Source organism: Dendrobates tinctorius, unplaced genomic scaffold (assembly GCF_039654945.1).
Source record: "Dendrobates tinctorius isolate UK_male_01 unplaced genomic scaffold, ASM3965494v1 ptg000016l, whole genome shotgun sequence".
Lineage (NCBI taxonomy): Eukaryota > Metazoa > Chordata > Amphibia > Anura > Dendrobatidae > Dendrobates > Dendrobates tinctorius.
This window is the reverse complement of record NW_027361684.1, coordinates 2,648,462-2,672,651: the sequence shown is the minus strand read 5'-3', so window position 1 is coordinate 2,672,651 and position 24,190 is coordinate 2,648,462. Positions and strand designations below refer to the sequence as shown.

At 42.9% G+C, this 24,190-nt stretch overlaps 2 protein-coding genes across 2 annotated transcripts in view; one reads left to right on the top strand and one right to left on the bottom strand.

The window, feature by feature from the left end:
- The window catches only part of ZRSR2 (zinc finger CCCH-type, RNA binding motif and serine/arginine rich 2), a 143,795-nt gene extending 140,412 nt beyond the window's left edge, over window positions 1-3,383 (bottom strand). The window contains exon 1 of the mRNA XM_073565261.1: window positions 3,257-3,383. Within this exon, the coding sequence (XP_073421362.1) occupies window positions 3,257-3,378 (122 nt within the window). The 5' untranslated portion in view covers window positions 3,379-3,383. The remainder of the gene's footprint in view (window positions 1-3,256) is intronic.
- Window positions 1-24,190, top strand: part of CLTRN (collectrin, amino acid transport regulator) — an 86,536-nt gene that overhangs the window by 40,422 nt on the left and 21,924 nt on the right. Inside the window, exon 3 of the mRNA XM_073565264.1 lies at window positions 22,227-22,309. Within this exon, the coding sequence (XP_073421365.1) occupies window positions 22,227-22,309 (83 nt within the window). The remainder of the gene's footprint in view (window positions 1-22,226; window positions 22,310-24,190) is intronic.

Sequence of the window (24,190 nt, the reverse complement as noted above, 5' to 3'; positions counted from 1 at the left end):
CCATTAAGAGGGATTCCCTGTCAGCTATACTGTTATTCTGGCTGTGTGTCTGACCCCTGGTGTGCGTGTATACTGCATTGCTTGTTTGCTTCCCGTGTATGACCCAGTCTGTCCCCTCACTCTGTTCTCTGTCTCACGTTTTGATACTATCGTCTTCTCTGGTTCTGACCTCCTGGCTTGGCTATCGTTACTCCATTACAGTTTGTCCCTATTCTACCGTCTATTGCCCGTTCTGATTTTCTGATCTATTGCTACGTCCTGATTATCCGCTCTGTCTAACCCTTTGGTATTGTCGTGCTATCTCGTGCTTTGACCCGGCTTAATCTGGTTTACGTCTCTGCCTATTCCCCTTGGTAACTTGTCCCGTACCTTTCTAGGAGTTTTCCTTCAGCTCCTAGCTCTGTGGAGCTTAGGCCACGCCCCCAGCAGTCACGTGCTTCAGGCCCTGTTAGTCTGAAGCACGCATCTTCACCGCTGCTGCCCCGCTCCACAGGTATCTTTTGTACTCAGGACATGCGCACTGGCTCAGTGAGCAAGTGCAGTGTGGTGTTCCTGGCAGCACGAGACTGAAGTAGGTTTACAACAGGATTATTGGAATACCGATGTCACGACACAGCAGTCAAGTGACCTAGGACCATGGGCTCCTTTCCTGGCCCTACACTGGGGGGCACCTTAGCTATCCCTGTTCCCTGGGATACTTCAGATGGCAAAGACAAGGGAGCCTCTGCCCTTGCGTTATCTCCTAAATTAGCCCTTCGTCTGCCCCATTTCCCCACCTAGGGAAGCGGGGGCACTACTATGCACTGCAGTACACAACCCGATAAACAGGGCAACAAAGACAAGAGTAAACTGAAAACTTGACACACAAAATATTCACTCACATATTACAGAGGAATCCACCAGGGTGTGCAGGAATGGGAAGAAAGCAAAACAGTTGCTTCTAACTCCTCCAGCTCTCCTTCTTACACCAACTTCTCTCCCTCCTATTGTCATGCAGCAAGTGCTAACTCTAAGGGTTTGTGCACACGTTGCGTTTTTTGCGGATCCGCAGCGGTTTTGGTCCTGCGGATCTGCAGCAGTTTTCCATGCGGCTTACAGTACCATGTAAACGTATGGAAAACCAAATCCGCTGTGCACATGCTGCGGAAATTTCCACGCAGTTTTGCTGCGGTTTATTTTCTGCAGCATGTCACTTCTTTTTTGCAGAACCGCAGCTGCAGTTTTCGTTACTGGAAGAACGAACAATCTCTCTATCTATCTGTCTATCTATCTATCTCTAATCCGCACAGCCCAAACCGCAATAAAATGTCCATCAATTCCGCTGGACAAAATATAGGAATCTGCAGGGAAAAATGCATGCATTTTCCCCTGCAGTTTCTACCAAGCGATGCGGATTTATCTGCAGAAAAAAAACGCAGCGTGTGCACACACCATCAGGCTATGTGGCCACGTAGCGTTTTATTCCGGACACTAAAAACCGGACTCCTTCCCAGAAATCGCGCGTTTTTTTCCCCGCGCGATTTCACCGCGATTTTACCGCGATTATGATTGCGATTTTCGCGTGCGATATTCAAGCACTTTCCAAGCGATTTGAAGCATCACTTGGAAAGTGATTGACAGGTTGGTCACACTCGTCAAACATAGTGTTTGACAAGCGTGACCAGGTTTTTACTATTGAGGCCACCTATGCAGCATCAATAGTAAAAGATAGAATGTTAAAATGCTAAAAAGAAATAAAAAATCGGGGTATATTTACCTTCCGGCGTCCCGCGCTGCCATCCCGGCCTCAGCGTTCCCAGTAATGCCTTGCGAGACCTGTGATGACGTAGTCTCGCGTTGCTATAGCGATCTCGCGAGACCACGTCATCACAGGACCATGCCGCAAGGCATTACTGGGAACGCTTAGGCCAGGAATGCAGCGCGTGACGCCGGAAGGTAAATATACCCCGATTTTTTATTTTTTATTCTTTTTTTTACAGGGGTATGGTACCCAGGGCCTGGAGGACAGTGTCCTCTCCTCCACACCGTGGGTACCAACCGCACATGAGACGCTTAACTTCCCGCATGGTGGGCATAGCCACATGTGGGAAGTAAGCGATTCTCATGCATTCCTATGGGTGCGGAATCGCGGCAATTCTTTGCGATTTCGCACAAAAGAATGAGCATGCTGCGATTTTTTCCGCGATGCGATTCCGCCGTGGAAAAAGCGCAGCATTAGCACAGCATGTGCGGAATGCCATAGGAATGCATGGGGGGCGTTCTGTACATGATTTTTAAACGTTTTCGCGCCTAAAATCGCAGCAAAAACGCTTAAAAATCGCTACGTGGGCACACAGCCTCACAAGGACTAAGTAATAGAGCCCAGATTTTATAGGGGAAAGGAGTGGCTAATCGAGCACAGCTGAACACAGGGATTTATAACATGGCCGATTAAACTCTGTTCTGCTGGAAGAAATAAACATGTTTAATGAACCAGAGAAGTGCTTCTTCTCAGCAGCAGAGTAGGAACAACCATACGCTGCGGTCTTCTGGCTCCGCTCCGTTGCGGTAACCCCGTGACAACTGAATCCCAGTGATGCTTGGCTGTTGTGAACTCTGTGCTCCGCAGTAATAAAGCAGAGGGGTGGAAAGTTTGTGTGTATGTTTGCTTTTACATAAATAAATATGCAACGTGTGAGTCTGTACAAAACAGTAAATCTCTAAATGTGTAATTAAATATCTCTGTCCTATGTGCTTGTTGTAACCCGCATCTCAGAATGTCAACATTCACGGCTCAGTCACCTGTAATGTCATTCATGTGCAGTGCATTATGCCCTTCTGTCTCATCAAATATTACCTAGGGCACAACCACATTTGTGTAACTGAGCAGACGGGAAAGAAGGTAATTCAGTCTCTTTACAATTGCGCTTTATGTATTCTACCATTTACTTCCCTTGTTATAATGATAAAACAGAATAATAGCCTATAGTACTTCGATTAGCTGTCAATGGAGAAACATTTCTGTATCTGGTTTAATAAGTTCATACGGAGAGATGGAGACAGACAAAAAAGAAGAGAGGAAATATTTCTTCAAAAGGGGAACTATATAAATTGCCACCTAAGAGGTCAGAAAGGAATCATATTTTAGGCTAAGTTCATGTCATGTCCGCCATGTTTGTCATGTCTGCCATGTCTGTTTTGTCTCAAGAACTGCTGGAGCGATGTGCATATCTTGTCTGCTGTCCTGCATGATCGCTAGAGCAGTGTGCACACTCACCTCATGTCGGAGCTGCAGGATGCCTGCGTTTCTGCTCTGCCTTCTGTGATCTTCTCGTCTTGTCCAGAGCCCCTGATCATGTGTCCCTGCCTGGATCCTGCACTGTCTGGTTCTGCAATCATCTCGTTATGTCTGGAACGCTGATCATGTGACATTTCCTAAAGATCGTGCACTGTCTGGTTCAGTAATCATCTCGTCATGTCTGGAACTCTGATCATGTGACCTGTTTAGGTTTCAGCACTGATTCTGCACTCATGTCTAGAACTATGATCATGTGACCTGTCTAGGTTTCAGCACTGATTCTGCAGTCTCGTCATGTCTGGATCTCCGATCATGTGACTACGCTCTGTTATCCTGTGGATCTGAACCCGGAAGTGCTCCCCTGATCCTGACCTGGAAGAGGAGGTGCTATGCCCTATATCAGGCCGCCCTTCCTATGCTCTGGGCCTGAGTATTGTGTGGTGTCCCTGTATGGCTGCTTGGTCTGTGGGGCGCTCCCTCTATTCTGTGCCCTTGCACTCTGCCCTGTCGTGCGTCTCTGCACACGCTCTGTGTTCGTACTCCATCTCTTGTCCCGTGCCTTGTCTTATGTTTGTCTCTTGTGCCATGTTCTTCTTTGTCCTGCTTGGACTTGTAGTCCTTCTGTTTCTCTGCCTTGCCTGCTTTCGCTATGCCTTGTTCCGTACCTTGCCTTGCTCTGCCTTGTTCCTCCCTATGGTCTTTGCTTGCTCTGCCTCGCTCTCTCCTATGGTGCTCTGTTGTGCTCCCTGGCACACGCACCCTTCCTCCTCTCTTTTCCATGTCTAGTCCCAAGGTTCTCCCTTGGCCCGGCTCTGGGCTTCGCCTACGCTCCGCTGCTAGACTTTTGCCTATTATGCTCTCTTGCACGTTTCTAGGCTAGTCCCAAGGTTCTCCCTTGGCCCGGCTCTGGGCTTCGGCCTTCGCTCCGCTGCTAGCTCTGTTCTTGCTCTGATCTGCTTCCGTTCCTGGTTCTGTACTCTGCTTAAGCCCTGCCTTGTTTCTCGTCTTGTCTTCCCTTGCTCTGTTTCTTCGTATGCTCTTTGCATGCGCCTGGCCTTCCTAGCCTCCTGTTTGTGCCTCAGCCGTGCACGCCCTAGCCGTGCCCGCCTGCTTGTGCCTCAGCCGTGCTCGTCGGTCAGTGACAGCTGTGTCGCCTGCCATGCCTCAGCCGGGTTCGCTGGAGTCTTGCCCGTCTGTCTGTGCCGCAGCCCGATCAGCTAGCCAGTGCCCCCAGCCGTGCCCTCTGTGCTCCATTGCACTTCACGCTGTTTCCGCACTGTGCTCTGCGTGCTCTCTAAAGCACGTGCAGGCCCTCGCCTGCCCATGGCATACCTCCCCGTGCTTCTATAATAGTACGCGCAGGTTTTGCCATGTACCCTGTCATGCCCTCTTGCACGCACAGGTCCTAACCTGGTCCTTGAACCCTGTTCCTGGCGTGCCTCTCTGCACGCGCAGGACTCTGCCTCGCCTGACCCTGGCGTGCCCATTGCACGCTCCGGACTCTGTCTCGTGCCTTGGCGTGTCTCTACACACGCACTCTGTCTCGTGCCTTGGCGTGTCTCTACACACGCACTCTGTCTCGTGCCTTGGCGTGTCTCTACACACGCACTCTGTCTCGTGCCTTGGCGTGTCTCTACACACGCACTCTGTCTCGTGCCTTGGCGTGTCTCTACACACGCACTCTGTCTCGTGCCTTGGCGTGTCTCTACACACGCACTCTGTCTCGTGCCTTGGCGTGTCTCTACACACGCACTCTGTCTCGTGCCTTGGCGTGTCTCTACACACGCACTCTGTCTCGTGCCTTGGCGTGTCTCTACACACGCACTCTGTCTCGTGCCTTGGCGTGTCTCTACACACGCACTCTGTCTCGTGCCTTGGCGTGTCTCTACACACGCACTCTGTCTCGTGCCTTGGCGTGTCTCTACACACGCACTCTGTCTCGTGCCTTGGCGTGTCTCTACACACGCACTCTGTCTCGTGCCTTGGCGTGTCTCTACACACGCACTCTGTCTCGTGCCTTGGCGTGTCTCTACACACGCACTCTGTCTCGTGCCTTGGCGTGTCTCTACACACGCACTCTGTCTCGTGCCTTGGCGTGTCTCTACACACGCACTCTGTCTCGTGCCTTGGCGTGTCTCTACACACGCACTCTGTCTCGTGCCTTGGCGTGTCTTGTCTGTGAACCCTGGCGTGTCCCCTACACGCGCACCTAGCCTTGAACCCTGGCGTGTCCCCTACACGCGCACCTAGCCTTGGACCTCGGCGTGTTCCCTATCACGCACCATGCCCGGATATCTGTCGTGCCTCCTTGCCTGGAACCTGGTTTGCCTGCCGGATGCCCGGAACCTGCCGATCGCTGCCAGAGATCATGAGCTGGATGACTGCGGCCTGACGTCCGGAGCTGATGTCCGCAGCCTGATGCCTTGATGATGTCGATCGTTGCCAGCAGTCCGGAGTCCGATGCCATTGTGCCGATACCTGTACCTAGGCGTGCCACCTGGCACGTACCATTCTATGGACCTTGGAGTGCCCACGCGCGCACCTTGCACGTTTGCTTGTTTACACTTTATGTTATCCTAATGAAGTTACCTTGCACCTACGTCTTGTCTCGTCTTGCTTCCTGCTCGTCCTTGTCGTCAGACACTCGTCTAGTGTCCCCTGAGCCGGCCGTCTGGTCCCAGCAGTCGTGGTGGCTCACCCCCTTGGTCTTGCCCCTGACACTCCCTGTACAGGGGGTGGATTCTCACAAGGTAAGCTCGCCCTCGGTGGGTGGGTGCCATGACCCAGAGGGTCCACTCAAAAAATGGGCTCAGCAGGAGCTGAGTCCGTCACAGTTCACACTAGGCTGCGTTTTACAGTACCACGCGCACACATTGTGTTTTTTGTCATCAGTACTTTTGTGATTTTTCCAAGTTTATCATCTTGTCTTGGTCACCTGAGATGGCATTTTGGATTAGCACAGTTTAATTCAAATAGTGATGCGTACAAAGTAAACATTGGCCCACCAAGTTGTGAAATTGAACAAAGCCTGTGGCTGACCAAGGTGTGAGATTGAACAATGCCTGCTGCTGACCAAGGTGTGAGATGTGCAATGCCTGAGCAATTTAATGGCAGATCAAAGTGGGAAAGTTAAACCGTGTCCTACAAACAATGCACTGCCAATGCCTTAGGTAAATTCTTCCAGTCCAATTCACATCCCACAGCTGTTACAGTTGCATGTGTGTTTTTTCATGAATATATGTCTTGTATTGGTGACCTGTGTTCATGCTTCTGTGGTGGAAGCAAAGCTGAACTATGATATCTTAAAAAACGTAGCACAATACGCACCAAAAACGGCACCGAAACGTGTTTTTGAAGCTGCTTTTCTGCCAAGAGTGCAGGTTTTACTGCAGAAAAAAGTGCAGCAAAAATGCCTAATATGAACTTAGCCTTGAAGAGTAACTGTCCTATCTTAAATCAATAATACATGTAGAAATTAGAACTTTTGTAATCTATCTTATTAGAGAAATCTGCTTCTTTTTTTCTTTTTACCTGATTATTCATTTTCAAAATTCTCAATTCTTGGTTAGAATCTGTATTCCGTGAAGATAGATTTTTATAGTTAGAAGATGAGAGCTGCTACTGATCAGATTGCATGTAAAGGGGAGAGAGAGAAGAAAGGAGCTGGAGACAGCTCATCGCTCCTCCCTTCTCTTTTCTACATAAAATCTTATAACAAAAAACACTGCCATCTCCTATCTCTGTAATGAAAAAAAACGACTTCACTAAACACAGATTTTACCCAGGAATTCAGAATTTTGTGAATGAATTATCAGTCTTGGCAGATATGTAGATTTTATTATTTTCATGTGTATTATTGATTTTTAAAATTGAAATGACCGTTATGCTTTAATTTCTGGAATGGGACACATTGTACTTTCTTTAAAAATGTCATACCTAATTAGGTTTAGTGGGTGCTGTTTATATTCTGGGGACTTTAGAAGGTGTAGGGAGTGTTCTGTCTCCGACATTTAATTCATAATCTCTGATTATCTGCTTGTTAAATGTTTTCAGTGTTTTCTGGCTCCATCTAGTGACCAAAGTAATAACTGCAGTGTTATTGTGTGTTTTACTTTCATTTTCCCATTTCCCTCTGTTCACAATGCACCCTGGTAAGGTTTGCAAAGGATTATGGTTAGTTCAGCCTCCATTTTCCCTCCAGTTCTCCATTTTCCCTCAGCCTGCATCCTGGAAGCATCTCATTCCTCTTCTCCCCTTGTGTCAGCATCTCTGGTATGTAAACATGCTTCCTGTATCTAATTCTTGTCTCCTATCAACCTGCTCAGTTTGTTCTCCCTTGCTCAGCTAGTAGTACAGATGTTGATTCATAATGTATTATGTATGATATGTATCCCTGATGTACCCTGTATTGACTCGGTGTATATATATGTTTTTGTTTGTAGTTTCACCACGCCAATATACCATCACGTTCAATAAAACACAGATTCAACCTACAGTCTCCTTATTGGACCCCGGTATAGTGGTTTAGCTGCCTGTATAAGCTACCTGAAGTCTGCTTCATTTAGTGAGGACAGAACAGGAAGACTTAAGGTCTGTTCACACAAACCTACCGGCGGCACTAAATCACCGCCAATCAGCTACTTGTCTTCTGATTGGCAGTCAAAATAGCCTGTTTTCAAAGGCCGACCACTCTTCAAATGCGCACAGAATGATCAGTATTAGATCGCGCCGTGTACATAGGCTACCATTGTTCTCGGCAGGGCGAGTCCTGTTTAGGCAGTGTGATGCGCTGCTGAGAACAATGATCTTTTGTGCAGCACAATTCACCTGAAGATTGAGTGTTTTGCTCCTTCTTCAGGTATCTGACTGCCTGTTTAGACTGTAAGATAATTGTGAAACTAATTCTTATTCAAAATAATAAGGAGCGCTTATTCATAATAATTTTACAGCGTTAATAGCCCTTTACAGCCTAGGTATTGCTGACTTAGGTATATAAATTGTCTCTCCTTCAAGAAGAAGAAAGCTGTCTGTTAAGCACCAACTATTGGAGATAACTAACTTGTAAGTCAATTCCCAACCCTTTTACGAGCCTTGCCATATAGCTATAATTGACTCATCATCATTAGTTTTTGGGCTTACTCCAGCCAAGATGTGATTTGATAACTAAGAAATAATAAAAAAAAAAAACATAACTACCCCATATAACATTTATTATTGGTCCCATTTAAGGTTTTTTTCTTTAACGTTTAGTCTAAACTCTGATGCCGGCGTTTTATACAAGGGTAATATCAATAAACTTACATTCATACCAGCATCAGGGTCCATTAAGGGTTTTATTGCTCTTTGACATGATAATATAATCTGATGCACAACGATTTCCTGTAAAAAAAAAAAAGGGAGCAGAGATAATTTGTGAAATGATCTATAAAACCATTGAACCATAACCCGTGGATTAGACATTTAATGGGTTTTTGGTTTTTTTTTTTAAAAAAAAAAGATGGGTATATAAAATGATTGGACAAGGGCGTAAGGTCATGTGATATCTACAACTTTCCCCCAAAATAGATATTGTTCTCCTTGTGGAGGGTGACAGACCAGCTCTGGCTTGTCAAGGTAAGGAGGCCGCAAGGAGAAACTTTACCCCTTAGACCTCAGTCCAGAGCCTCTCACCTAGCCAAATCAGTTCTCATACTTTGCACTGACGGGGGCCAATAGCCCAAAACACCGTGTCTGCAAATTGAGATTCTGATTTGGCTTTTCTCCTATGTCATATTGCAAGACTCGTTAAAGGATTGATTGTGATTTGTAGGATCGCTACTACCAACAGGTGGCGCTATAGAGTTCAGGTCCTCTTTTTCCCTGAAGAGGCAATTTGCATATTAAATTTCCCAGAGGAGCATTGCACAGAGAATAAGCCTCCTTACCTTGACAAGCCAGAGCTGGTATGTCCCACAAGGAGAAACCTTACCCCAAGAGTCTTATAGATACCTTGTAGCAGTATACAGTTGTAAAGAAAAGTTATCCCTTTGGAATGACCAATATGTCTGCATTTATAATTAATAAAATGTGGCTTGGTTACTGATAAATCTGTTCTCAAGAATGATGACGAACAGATGACATGTTATAGAGAGGTATGAAAATGGAAAGGGCTACAGAAGCATGGCTGAAGACCTGGGTTTGACAAATTGTCCTACTAAACACTCAACAAACGGCACAAAGCTTCTGCTCATGTGTCAGGACCTGGTAACTCCTGTACCCCAGGCAGAAACTCTTCCACTTGAGCTATTCAGCTCTCTGGACAGTTCCTTGCTAATCCAGTACCAGTTTCTAATAGGCTAAACCTTACTTAAACCTGGCCTTGTATTTCCTGCATTGCAAAATTATTGTGCCTCCCGCCTTTACTCGAGCTCTGTCAACTCCTGACGCTCCATACCACACTATTGTTTCCTGTGTACGGACCTCTGACTATCCTGTAACTTTGCAGACTGCTAATCCTCCAACTGCGCACTGCTGCTCTGTGTACCAACCCCTGTCTTTCCTTGACTACACTATCTGCTTTTGCTCCCTCTAGTGGTTTCAATACTGCAAACTCCATCCAGGCTCAGATCCTTACAGAATAATCTTGTACAAAAATGGAGTGAGTTGAAACCTCTGTGAGAATGCTCCTCACTTGGGTGCGTGGTGAGGTAACACAGGAAACATTTCCATTTAAATGTACAGGCTGGTTTATTGGTGCTTCATAAAACTATGCCAAATGCAAAGGAAAATAAACAATCTTTCAGTGCAGGCAAAACAAAGTAAACAGTTCTAGCAAAGTCATTTTAGAGACATTTCAGGACGCACAGGCTGGATAGCATCCAGCATACCAGCTCAGTCTCAAGATATCACACAGGAGGCATTTTTACCTCCACATACACAAACCATTTGTCAGACTCCATTTTACTCTGTGAACCACACCCATGGGTGGGGTATGTGGGCAGCCAAACCCGGCAACCCGCCCATCTCTCAGGCTGTACGTAAAACCTTGTCCAGATGCACAAAACAAGCTTCTTAGTACTATGTGCACTAAAGCAATATTCCAGGTTTACATCACAGAGGAAAACACCTCTGTGATACATACCTCCCATCCACTTTGGAAGCCACGTTACGCCACTTTGAGGCAACAAGTAATTGAACTTCAGGATTTTGGTGCCACCTACCAAAATTTATTTTTTACCTTACAAACAGTATTGGATCAACAAATATGTATTATTGAATTATAGAGGCAACTTCTGGAATTGCGCAACCTAGGCTTAGAGTCAACAGCATGCATGCTGCTGCCTGAAAAGTTCAGTGGGGATTGTCACCATTACTGAGGATTACTCAATCAACGTCGTATGTACTTCAAAATGCAAAACGCTTCATTCACGAGTGAAAGGAAAAAAATATTTTTCATCATTATTCTCCTATCCGATGAAGCTCTTGCATGAGACTCGCCTTATGCGGAAAAGAACTGTGACCTCCTCAATAACTTAAATTGTTTTATCACTGCTATGAATCAGGTTTTGATTACCCTAATCACCGTGCCACAACAAAACCACATTGCATAATTTACGCCAAGGATGGCGGTCTGTTCCTATTATACATCAGAATTCCATCGCTGGATGGCCCAAAGGAGTCAATTTTGGCTAGGATTATCAGAGCTAGTGAAAGATGGGCTTGACAGGAGACCCTTGAACATTTGGAGAACTTTGTGCATTTGAATTGATCAGAGACTTAAGCCCCCGTTATACACTGCGATATCGCTATCAATATCGCTGTAAAGTCACCGATTTTGTGACGTTGCAGCGATATTGCTAGCGATATCGCTGCATGTGATACTTACCTCCGACCGGCTCCCCCGCTGCTCATCGTTGGTCGCGCGAGAACTCCCTGGACCATTCCTTGTCGGCCACTTCCTGCTGCGCCGACGAGCGAGGCATGGAGGCGGGCAGGGGGACGCCAGGTTCGCCGCGTCTAACAGGTAAGTAGCGACCGCCGACCGCTGCGATGTCGCTGGTGAGATCTGCCTGTGTGCCAGCTCACTAGCGACCACTTAGCGATGCACCAGTGATCCATATCGTTGTCGGATCGCTGGTGCATCGCTAACGGTACCCTTACTGAATGGAGAAAGGAAAGACTGCAAATATTTGGAAGTAACTGCACCTTTAATCAATCAGCAATGAACAACCAGCAAAAAATGGAAAGTGTGCCTGAACCATTGCAAATTCCTGTCATTCTAAAACCCATTTCTGCAGTAAAAAAGGACAGAAAATGCACAGCAAATGTATTCCTTTATGGTGGGGGCTCTGGACACTTTGCTATTAACTGTTCTAATTATTATTATTATTTATTTATATAGCACCATTGATTCCATGGTGCTGTACATGAGAAGGGGTTACATACAAATTACAGATATCACTTACAGTAAACAAACTAACAATGACAGACTGGTACAGAGGGGAGAGAGGACCCTGCCCTTTCGGGCTTACATGCTACAGGATGGTGGGGAAGGAGACAGTAGGTTGGGGGGTTGCAGCAGCTCCAGTGTTGGTTGAGGTGATATCTCCAGTAGTGGTGAGGATGTAGTGGGGTCATTGCAGGCTGTAGGCTTTCTTGAAGAGGTGGGTTTTCAGGTTCCGTCTGAAGGATTCGAATGTGGTTGATAGTCGGACATGTTGGGGCAAAGAATTCCAGAGGATGGGGGCTTATTCGGGAGAAGTCTTGGAGTCGGTTGGGTGGGGAGTGAATAAGTGTGGAGGAGAGAAGGAGGTCTTGGGAGGATCGGAGATTATGTGAGGGAAGGTATCGGGAGATTAGTTCAGAGACATATGGGGGAGACAGGTTATAGATGGCCTAATAAAAAGACTAATCAACCAATGTCCTATGTTAATTACTGAGGGCACTTCACATGAGGATATAACACAAATCCCATATGCCGCTATACAGGATAATGAAGAGATCCCAAATGTTGTAAAAACAATTTTTATTGCAAATGAAATTAAAATACATCTAAAAAAGCAAAATGACGGTTTAGAGGACGCTAAAGCACATAAACACAATTATACAGCAATATGACACCTGTATTAATATCACTCCATAAATCATGTAAGTAACGCTGTAATCCATGCTTACTTAATAATAGAAACAGTAAAAATAATTAATATTATTAAACAGCAGTACAATAGTCATGTGTGTACTGATAGACGCACAAAAAATAACAATTGCTCAAATGAGCTACCAATCTCACATGCACTACACATCCAAATCGCTGCCAAATTGGTGTACATATATCACAATTGCCTGCTAGCATATGGAGCCAGATGGTAACACTGATTAATAGCATAAGGGAGTGCCTTGGTAACTAAAGGATAGGACTAACGGTAAACTGAAGGCTGGCAATAAAAAATAATACAGACCCACGTGTAAGGTAACACTGACAGATACTATAGCGAGAAGGGAAATCCCCCAGCCCTTAACCATCCAAGTCCGAGGTATATTATCCTAAATAAACATATTTACCAGTATATGTTGGTGCCTGTGGCGTCCCCCACCCCGACGCACGTTTCGCTGCCAGCTTCTTCCAGGGGGCATGTCTAAGGTGAGGGGCGGCAGGTTTTTATATGAACGCCATGTTGCTGAAATCCAGTCTGCCGTAGCGGCGCATGAAGCCATAGCCCTGCCCCCTGTGACGTACTTCCTCACAGCGCTCTATGACACCAAGCAGAACCCTGTGTGTCAGTGTCAGAGCGTCATAGGGAGTGACGGGGGCTAAGGATACAGGTGCATGCGCACAAGCTAGACCATGCTCTCTGAAGCTAAAATACTTAATGCACAGATCAATTCCCTAAGAAATTCAAAATTATCCATATATTCAATCGTTATCATATTCATCCATTTCTTCCAATCAATCCACTGCTGTATTAGTGCCAATATCAAAATTATACATATAAAAGGACATATCTATGTGTCCAGTGCATAACGTATTTAAACTGACAGTGCATAATTAATCAAATGACTGTTAATATAATTAATTAACACGAAAATAGTGTACAAACATAAACATTAACATTAATGACAGTCATAAAGTGTACTGTGCACGATACAAGATAAAATTAATAAAATTGATGTAATAAAGAGACAGTGCTTATACATAAAGTGACAGTATTTCGATAAATGTCTACCATTAAATCCATTGCATCAAGGAGTATATAATTAATAGTAAACGTGCAATGTATATAAAAATTATATATACATATATAGTGCTAAACTATCATATAATTACCTAACCTAAAATTATATTCAGTTTATTTTTCCAAACTAAAGTGACCAGTGACAACATATATGCCATGTAATAAAATTTCATGTACATTGATATGGAAAAAGACACATCAACTAATAATATATGAATAAACAATTGAAGAAATAGAAAAAATAACAAAAAAATTTCAAAAAATTAAAAATTAGGAAAAATAAAATAAAGATAAAAAAAAATTATAAATGAAAATAATAATAATAAATAAAAAAGGGGAGGGGAAAAGATCTTGATGTTAGATTCCAACTTTGGACCCTGATCTTGTTCCCGATACATCAAGTCCAAAACTGTAAACATCAATGACTGGAAAACGACAGCTCATATACTAAAAATAATAAATAAACAAAGTTAATAACAAATCATAACCAAAGGAATTAAAAACACCCAAATAAACCCCTACCCATAAAAAGGATGCCAGTTTACAAAAACGCAGAAAAGCCCATGTTTTCATTTAATCCATAAGGATTGAGTGCGCCCAGACGATAAATCCAGCGTGATCAATGACAGGTATATTGGTCATGGCTCAGTAAGTGGTTAAAGCATAAGTTAAATTGTTTCATAGATAAACAGCTCTCATGATAGTGAAGTTTTGACATCTCTATAGATATTATCTTTTTAGGGTGTTTTACATGCAACAGCTATTGACAATACTTTATGTATGGGCCATTTTTGTATTGATACAATTTTAATAATATTCCCACTTAGGGTATGTGCACATGTTGCGGATTCGTCTGCGGATCGTCAGTGGATTTTGCCCTGCGGATCCGCAGTAGTTTGACATGTGATGAACAGTACCATGTTATCCTATGGAAAGCAAAAACCGCTGCGGAAAATTCCGCGCGGAAACGCAGCGGTTTAATTTCCGCAGCATGTCAATTCTTTGTGCGGATTCCGCACCGTTTTTACACCTATTCCATTATAGGAATCTGCAGGTGTAAAAACGCAGGCGAAATCCACAGGTAAAACGCAGGCATTTTGACCTACGGATTCTGCAGATTCCGCGTGGAAAAATCCGCAGACGAATCAGCAACGTGTGAACATACCATTAGGTATTTATTTTTAAGACTAAATAAAATTAATTATTTTAGCTTTTCCTCCAGGCTCATCAGAGTCGGCGTTAGGGGCAGGCAGACTAGTCAGATCCCTCTCCCATCATCCCCCTCTGCCTCTGACGCAGGCAGTGTGATGATGTCTTTGCGCACCACGCTGTTACAGGCAGTGGAGCTGCTGAGGTGAGGAGACGAGCTGCGGCGAGGAACAAGGAGAGGTGAGTACAATATTTACTTATGGGGGCTGCATTACATTCTATGGCGGCTGGCTGCATTACAATCTATGGGAGCTGGCTGCATTAGTTTTTATGGAGACTACAATACATTTTATAGGGGCTGCATTACATTCTATGGTGCTAGATTATATTTTATGGGTGCTGCGTTACATTCTATGGGGGCTGCATTACATTCTATGGGAGCTGGCTGCATTAGTTTTTATGGATACTACAATACATTTTATAGGGGCTGCATTACATTCTATGGAGCTAGATTATATTTTATGGGGGCTGCGTTACATTAAATGGGTGCTGCGTTACATTCTATGGGGGCTGCATTACATTCTATGGGGGCTGGCTGCATTACATTCTATGGGAGCTGGCTGCATTAGTTTTTATGGAGACTACAATACATTTTATAGGAGCTGCATTACATTCTATGGTGCTACATTATATTTTATGGGGGCTGCGTTACATTAAATTGGTGCTGCGTTACATTCTGTGGGGGCTGCATTACATTCTGTAGGGGCTGGCTGCATTACATTCTATGGGGCTGCATTAGATTTTATGGGGCTGCACTACATTCTATGGTGTTGCATAATATTTTATGAGGGCTGCGATACATTAAATGGGGGCTGCGTTACATTCTATGGGGGATGCATTACATTCTATAGGGGCTGACTGCATTACCTTCTATGGTGTTGCATAATATTTTATGGGGGGCTGTGTTACATTTTACGGAAGCTGCATTACATTCTCTGGGGGGTTGCATTACATTTTATGGGGCTGCATACCATTCTTTGGGGGCTGCATTACATTTTATGTGGGGGCTGCAATACATTCTATGGGGTTGCATTACATTCTATGGGGGCGGCATTACATTTTATGGGGCTTCATTATATTCTGTGGGACTGCATTACATTTTGTGGGGGCTGCATTACATTCTGTGGGGCTGTGATGTACTCCTGGGTGGAGCTGCGTTGTACTCCTGTGCGGGGCTGCGTTGTACTATATGGAGCACTATGGGATGTGTTGTATTAAACAAGCAAAATGTTGCCTATTCATTGAGTGATTGTATTGTTTAGAACGGAACAAAACTCATTGTTCTCAGCAGCACATGGCCTGGTGAATACTGAAGATATGCTGCTAACATGATACTGTATGGGGACAGGTTGATCTACAAGTGATCATTCTGTACCCATCACTACTCTTCAGCTGATGTAAAAGAGGTCCGGAGGCAATCTTTGAACGACTTCAATATTGTCGATCATGCTCGTTTAATGGCCTGAACTCTGCGCATGTAAAAACAACAAAAATGTTTGTGTGTGATGGGGCAATATGTGAGCAATATTTTTTTTTCATAAACTGAACAGCATATAGTTACATCATTTCTGAAAACAACCCAAGAGCTAGTTTTGTGATCAATATTTTAAACTATTGTCCCACTTTGTCTAAAACCGGCCCTGATGCCCCTCTGCAGTTTTGTGGCTTATCTTCGTACCTTTTCTAGCTCCGTGGCATCTTTTCTGTGAACTGACGCCAAGAACTGAATTGCATATTCCAGATCCCTGGGGTGACACGAATACTTTGTAAAATGGTAGTATTCATTTTAATACATGATGATAGCCTGATTGACATTGCATGCCGTTATTTAGTCTGTGATCTAGAAGTACATCCAAATTCTTCTCTACAAGTGACTCTCCTAGTTTTATTCCCCTTAGAACATATAATGCCCACATATTATTAGTGCCTAGGTTCATAACTTTCCATTTCTCCACATTTGAACCCATATGCCAAGTGGATGCCCAAACACTAAGTTTATCCAGTTTGTCAGCTTCTAACTAGACTGCATAGTTTGGTGTCATCTGCAAAAATAGAAATAACCCTATTAATCCCATCTTCTGTATCATTAATTAATAAGTTGAATAATAACAGACCCAGCACTAAACCTTGGGGTACACCACTGATATTTATGAATTATTTAGACTGGCAATTAATGACCTTATTTTCATGGGAGGGTAACGCGAAAAAACAAACTTTACAGACTATTTCAAATTTGCCTGGGATGACATGGTGTCCCAATGCTCCTGGAAATAATGTTCTATGGAAAGAAGAAGACATTTTTTTGCACAAATACATAAAGCTATGCCTATAGGGAATAGAACAGGTGTATAATTACCGTGAGTGAGGGGTTCGTCTTTGCACCCAAACCCTGAAGCCTAAAGGGACCAAAAATGTCCCTCTAACACGTATGAGAAGACCAATACGATTAATGAATTGTGATAGGACACCTGTCTGGAGATTTTATGTTAGCTTTAATTTATGCCATTGTAAAAGAATATCGAGAATGTCGAGGCAGCAGTCCATACATCAAGCGGAAGCGACATTGGGTGGCACAACAAGGCAGTGAACCAAAGCTCACAAGTAAGTACACTAAAGAATGGTTGAAAGAGAAGAATTTGATTTCGGAACGACCTGACCTCAAGCCTACGGAGATGTTGTGGCATTAGATGAAGAGGTACACGATATCTTCTTCAGAAGCAAAGAGTGAATGAATACAGCAGTCACAAGTCCAATCTTTAAACGATAAAATGTGCTTTATTCAATGCAAATACAGGCACAGGACAGAAGAAACATGGATCAAACAACCCAGAAATATTGCTATACGTTAACAGTGAGAAATGGTACAAAATTCATGTTCAACATTGTGCAGATTACAAAAAATTTTCAGTGCTGGTGATTGATGTTAACGAGGGATCTACAGGTTTTTAAAGTTAAAGGTTCACTTACTTTTTTCCTGCACTGTGGATGTTTGCTCAATGTGTTATTATTTTCCTTTTCAATCCCACTTAGATAACACTCAGATCACATTTATTAGTAATCAATACATTAATATAGAATATTCCAAAGTATTCACTTATTTATTATGCACCTGTACATGCAATGATATCTAAAATTGTCCAATAATTCTGCACCAAGAGTTTTTTTTTTCATTTGAAATCTACTTGAAAAACTACTGTACAAAATCATCCACATTGTATCCCTAATAAATCAGACATAAGTGAAGAGTTCTTAAGTCTTTCCGAATGAAAGAAGTCAAATAGGGCAAATTGTCTCGATAGCTGTAGATATTTGTTTTGTCCTCGAGGCAAATGGTTAAAATATAGACTATAGTTCAGCTGCTGAGATTGATAAAGATTGTATTCATCTGGAAAATCACAGGGGCAATGATATGTTTGTGACTCAGGATATTCACAGCAGTTCAAGGAAAACCAAATAGCATGGATGATTAACAGCTTCTACTAGCTAAAAAACTTCTTGGAAAAAAAGTTTTAAGTATACAGATTTATTCTAAAAAAAAAAAGCAAATTGAATTAATCAAATGAAAATTTAATTTGCATCAACTTTTAGGAATTTGCTGAACCTGGCAAATGTGAACAATACATAATTCGCTTTTCTTGACTTGCCTAAAACTGCCACTGTCATTTTACACATTGCAGAATAAGGATCTCATGACCTCAGAAATGATTGAGCAGGCTTTCATAAAGCTTGTATAAAAGCAGAGGCAGGGAATGCAGCAGCCATTTTGTGGACAATCTGGAAAGTGAGAGGATATCACAGCTTATTCATACAGACAGAAAGAGAAAGCCGTAAAATACTGAAGAGACTATTTTGGTAATGTGTAACAGCACAGTGGTGCAGAGCAGTTACCATCTGTTTACCCAAAGCCATATATGTTTAGGTCACTGACATTACTAATACTGTCTTTGCATTAAATAGCTTTAAAGGGGTTGGATGCAGTCGTAGGAAACCTCAGAGTGTTATACATGTCTTTTTGGTCAATTGGAGGCTTTCCAGTATTTTTAATTCATGGCACATTGATTTACAGCAAATCAAAGTTTTGTGAAAAATTTGATGAATCTGGCAAATCTGAATTTCAAACGATTTTCATATCTGTTGAAGAAACAAAACAATAGTCAGTGGTAGAAGCTTTGTTACCATAGAGGCACACAATCTTCAAATTTATGGTTGAGATCTGCAGATTATTATTATTATTTATTTTAGCGCCATTTATTCCATAGTGCTTTACTTGTGAGATCTACAGTACATCATATAGTATATTTATTTATGATGTTCACTATTATCAGGGGACAAAATATTCAAATATAAGAATGATTTAAGGCCACCATACACATATGTGAAAGTCAACTGAAATGGACTCACCAGTTTCGATAGGACCAAATGACCTTGCAGTGTATATGGGGATTCTGTCACGAGTGTGTCACGTCCACCTGGGAAATTTGGAGTTAGGCGATCTTTATGTACTGTGAATTATAGTTCTTCCTTTTAGCCTGTGTGTTTTATTCATCATTAAATGGATTTTGTTTCCTTTGACACTGAAGAGGTTAACGAATGTTTGTATGCTGGTTAGAGACACCGTTTCACAGCTGATCCTGACCTGCTTGTATTCTCTCTCTATAATACCTGGCCAGACCTTCTCATAACTGCATGTAAAAGTTTTGCTTCCTGGCTTGCTGGAGTTGGTGTGCTGCAGTTGGAGTTCATAGTTACTGATGGAGATTGTCTGCTGTTTTGGAGTGTATGCTTTCTTCATTATCCTATTCCCATTTGGTTTGTACCTTCCTATCCTTCCCTTTATTCCTCTCTACCCTTGGCGAGTGTTTTTGTATGTAAGTTGCTTTTTGTTATCCCTGCTTGTCTTACGTGTATATACATTAACACTTCTGTCCTAGGCCTTCTGCGAGAGGGGACAGCTTAGTACATTAACAGAAGCATAGTAAGGTCAGAGACTCGGGCCTCTCTACCTTTAAGAGTACCCTGGGGTAGGGTCCCAGTTCCAGGGATAGTTTGATGCCCCCCTCCTTACCAAAAACCAACAAAATGTGATTCTCCTGAATTCACCATTGTTTTTGTGCCTTTTGTCCGGAGTAAAAATGGATCTAAAGGTATGTGCACACTGAATTTTTTTAAGCTGGTCAGCTGCAAAAAATGACTTCAAAAAATCACATAAAAACGCTAGAAAGATTCTCTCTATTAGTGACTTTTATGTTTTCACCTTATTCATTATTTAATGTGCACCTTTTCTAAAAGTTACCTTTACTTTCTAAACCGCACAACACAGGTGCTCTGACAGGTCTGTGATATACAGTACACAATGCACTCTGCTGAAAGCTTTTTGTACTACTAACTACAGTGGTTCTGTAAGATTGGACCAGACAGGATGGCCTTTTTTCTCCAGTTGTCTTTCCTTTGATCATTTTTGGGAGAAAGTATAACTGTATCAGTGGCGTAGCTAGGGGTTCGGATCCGGGTGGGAGAGGCGAAACATCTGATTGGGCCCCTAACCGGTAACCCTAATTACAACTATGTTGGCGCACCCTATCTGTGAGTATATGGGACTTTCAGCAGAAACCGTTACTAAAAATAAATTTCTACAAAAAGACCAACACACATTACCGTCATATGGTAACCGTATCGTGGTAGATACCAGCCTTGCAGAACATACAAGTGATTACAGTACAGTTACAGATAGTGACTTAGAGCTGACGTTATTTCTGATGGAGTCGTTCACTTTTCCTGTCTTTTCCATATGGCCCAGACCGACATGACAACTTCTCCAGCCAGGACTCATCTGTATAGATTACAACAAAGACATATTTCACTTCACATTTGCACTGTCCTCATCTATCTCCAATGTACACAAACGCGTCATCATACTGATACCCCAATACTGAGCCACTGCTGTTATGTGTCCCTATTACTACACCTGCTGTTTGGGACAATAATAGCTCAGCTTACTGCTCTGAACCACATAATAATGCCACCACTGTGCCCCTTACATAGCAGTAATTCCTCCTGCGTGCCCTCTAGATGGTAAAATTGCCTCGTAGAAAAGTAGAAAATATTAATGCCGTGTGCAAATGTCCTAGAAAACAGTGTAAACATTTTTCCCCTAGAAAGTAATAATGCCTCCTGTGCATCTTTGACAATCACAATACAATGAGTTTCATAAAGTCCCTTGAGTACCCCAATGTACAGCTCTTCTTTACACAGTATGATGGGAGCACAGCTCCTCTATACAAAGTTTGGTGGGCCCACAGATACCTTATAAACAGTATAATGGGCAAACTGCTCCCCTATACCCAGTATAATAACCCCACAGGTCCTGTATACACAGTATGATAGGCCCACAGCTCCCTTCTACACAGTATAATGGGCTCATAGCTCCGCTGTACACAGTATGCTACATCCACAGCTCCAATATACATATTATGATGTCCCCACTGCTTTCCCAAAACTCAGCATAATGCGCTCCACAGTAACCCTCACATTGTATAATGGAACCCACAATAAAGCCATCAGTGTATAATGGCACCCACACAGTATAATGTCCTTCAAAGAACTTCCCAGACTTTGATTGCCACAGTATATGAGGACTCCCAACACATGTCCTTACAATGTATCAGTGGCCCATCCACACTATGAGAGCCCCCACACTGTAAGAAGGCCTCCACATTAGTCTCCACTGTTTGAATGGCAGTTTGGTAGGCCCCAAACTTTAAACTGACCCCCGTATCAGCCCACAAATTGTATAATACCCCCCCGCCTTAGCCCCCAAACTGTTTAATGGCCTCCACATTTTATGAGAGCCTTCCCACAGTAGTTCATACAATGTATGAGGGCACTGCACACTTTCAGGGCCTCCCACAGTATCCACCACACTGTATGAGGGGCCCCATTGTTTATGATGCCCCCTCAGTCACACCATTAGTTTTAATTAATATAAAAAACATCATATAGTCACCTAGTCCATGATCCTAATAAGTCCACAGGAAAGGCCCGGACGGACCAACTCTCTGATGTCATAACACGACGCACGCACAGGACATCAGAGTCCCGGAGAGGCGCGATGATGTCACCGAGCTGGGACTCTGACATCCTGTGTCACTGTATCACCCTGCTGTTTGTAGACTGCAGGTTTAAAGCGACTTGTGCTCTACAGAACGGAGAATGGCCGTGCAAGTAGATCAAGTTTCCCCTGTTCTACCACAGAGCTTAACTATAGTTAAGAGTGTCAGTAGTTCCGTGTGTATCCCCTCTGATCGAGGGGCCTGTGATGACCGCACCCTCTAGTCCCCTGGAAGCTACAGTACTCAACTGTATTTTATTTTTTTGCTGATCAGTACACAACAATGATGTATTTATCATGTATTACCATATATACAGAGCAGTTATACTGTGGATTCATGTGCTGAGTTGAGCCAGATATGGTTGGTCATGTATTACCGTCTGTACAGTCTGTGGCACCATTGTCTCTTCCTCTTTTACAGTATGCATGGAACGCTGATGAAGAATTTCTCTTTAAAGCTATGATGGTATTTACCATGCGATCTCATGTGGACAGTGCAATTCAGTAAGTTCCATGAATAGTTAATACAATAAAGACTGTAGCTTTTGAGACCCCCATATACAGTCATGGGCGAAAGTGTTGGCACCCTTGAAATTGTTTCAGAAAGTCAAGTAAGTCTTGCAGAAAATTATTGCAATTACACAGGTTTTGTTATACACATGTTTATTTCCTTTGTGTGTATTGGAACAACACAAAAAAAAGACAAATTGGACATAAATTCACACAAAATCCCTAAAATGGTCCGGACAAAATTGTTGGCACCCTCAAATTAATATTTGGTTGCACACCCTTTGGAATAGATAACTGAAATCAATTGCTTCCTGTAACCATCCACAAGCTTCTTACTCCTCTCACCTGGAATTTTTCACCATTCTTTTTTTGTAAACTGCTCCAGATCTGCTACAGTTATTTATTTCAAAGGGTGCGCAACCAAATATTAAGTTGCGGGTGCCAACAATTTTGTCTGGCCCATATTTGGAGTTTTGTGTGAAATTCTGTCTAATTTGCCTTTTTTTCTCTGTTTTTTGTGTTGTGCCAGTACGATGAAATAAACGTGTAATTGCAATGTTTTTCTGGGAGAAATATTTGATTTTCTGGAACAATTTCAAGGGTGCCAACACTCTCTGCAATGACCGTACATTGGACAAAAGTTGGCCAAAACCCACTGAGATCCTGATAAAGAGACTGTCTTCTTAAAGGGGTTTTTCCATGAGCAAAGTACATTTTAATTAATAGATCTGTGAATAATAATAAGTTTCACAATTGGATGTGTTAACTTTTTTTTTCCTGTGCTGAGATAATCTTCTAAATAAATATGCCCCTGCTGTGTACTGTGTTCTTGCTGTGTCTGACCGTGCAGGGACATGGTCTGATCAGCTCCTGAGCGGGGGCGAGTAAAAGAGTATACAGACAGGACCTCACAGGATTACAGCTGATACTTTTTGTGAGGCAAAACATTTCATTGCCTGTTTGTAAGCTGTGATCCTGTGCTGTGCCATCTGTTTAGTCTCTTTTGCTTCCTCCTCTGCCGACTAGCTATGGTATGATCAGACCATGTTCCTGCACTGTCAGACACAGCCATTACACAGCAGAGACACATATATAAGATTAGCTCAGCACAGGAACGTTTTTTTTAAACACATCCAATTGTAGAAATTATTATTATTCAAAGATCTATTGATTAAAATTAACTTTGTTTGTGGGAAAACCCCTTTAAGTACAAAACTATTTAAGAGAAGATCTGGTCTCCTATAGTTCATGACTACAGTACTAATACAGGTGCTTCTCACAAGATTAGAATATCATCAAAAAGTTAATTTATTTCAGTTCTTCAATACAAAAAGTAAAACTTATATGTTATATAGAGTCATTACAAAGAGTGATCTATTTCAGGTGTTTATTTCTGTTAATGTTGATGATTATGGCTTACAGCCAATGATAACCCAAAAGTCATTATCTCAGTAAATTAAAATACTTTATAACACCAGCTTGAAAAATTATTTTAAAATCCGAAATGTTGGCCTACTGAAATGTATGTTCAGTAAATGCACTCAGTACTTGGTCGGGGCTCCTTTTGCATCAATTACTGCATCAATGCGGCGTGGCATGGAGAATGGAGGCGATCAGCCTGTGGCACTGCTGAGGGGTTATGGAAGCCCAGGTTGCTTTGATAGCAGCCTTCAGCTCGTCTGCATTGTTGGGTTTGGTGTCTCTCATCTTCCTCTTGACAATACCACATAGATTCTCTACGGGGTTATGGTCAGGTGAGTTTGCTGGGCAATCAAGCACAGTGATACTGTTGTTTGTAAACCAGGTATTCGTACTTTTGGCAGTGTGGACAGGTGCCAAGTCCTGCTGGAGAATGAAATTTCCATTTAAAAAAAG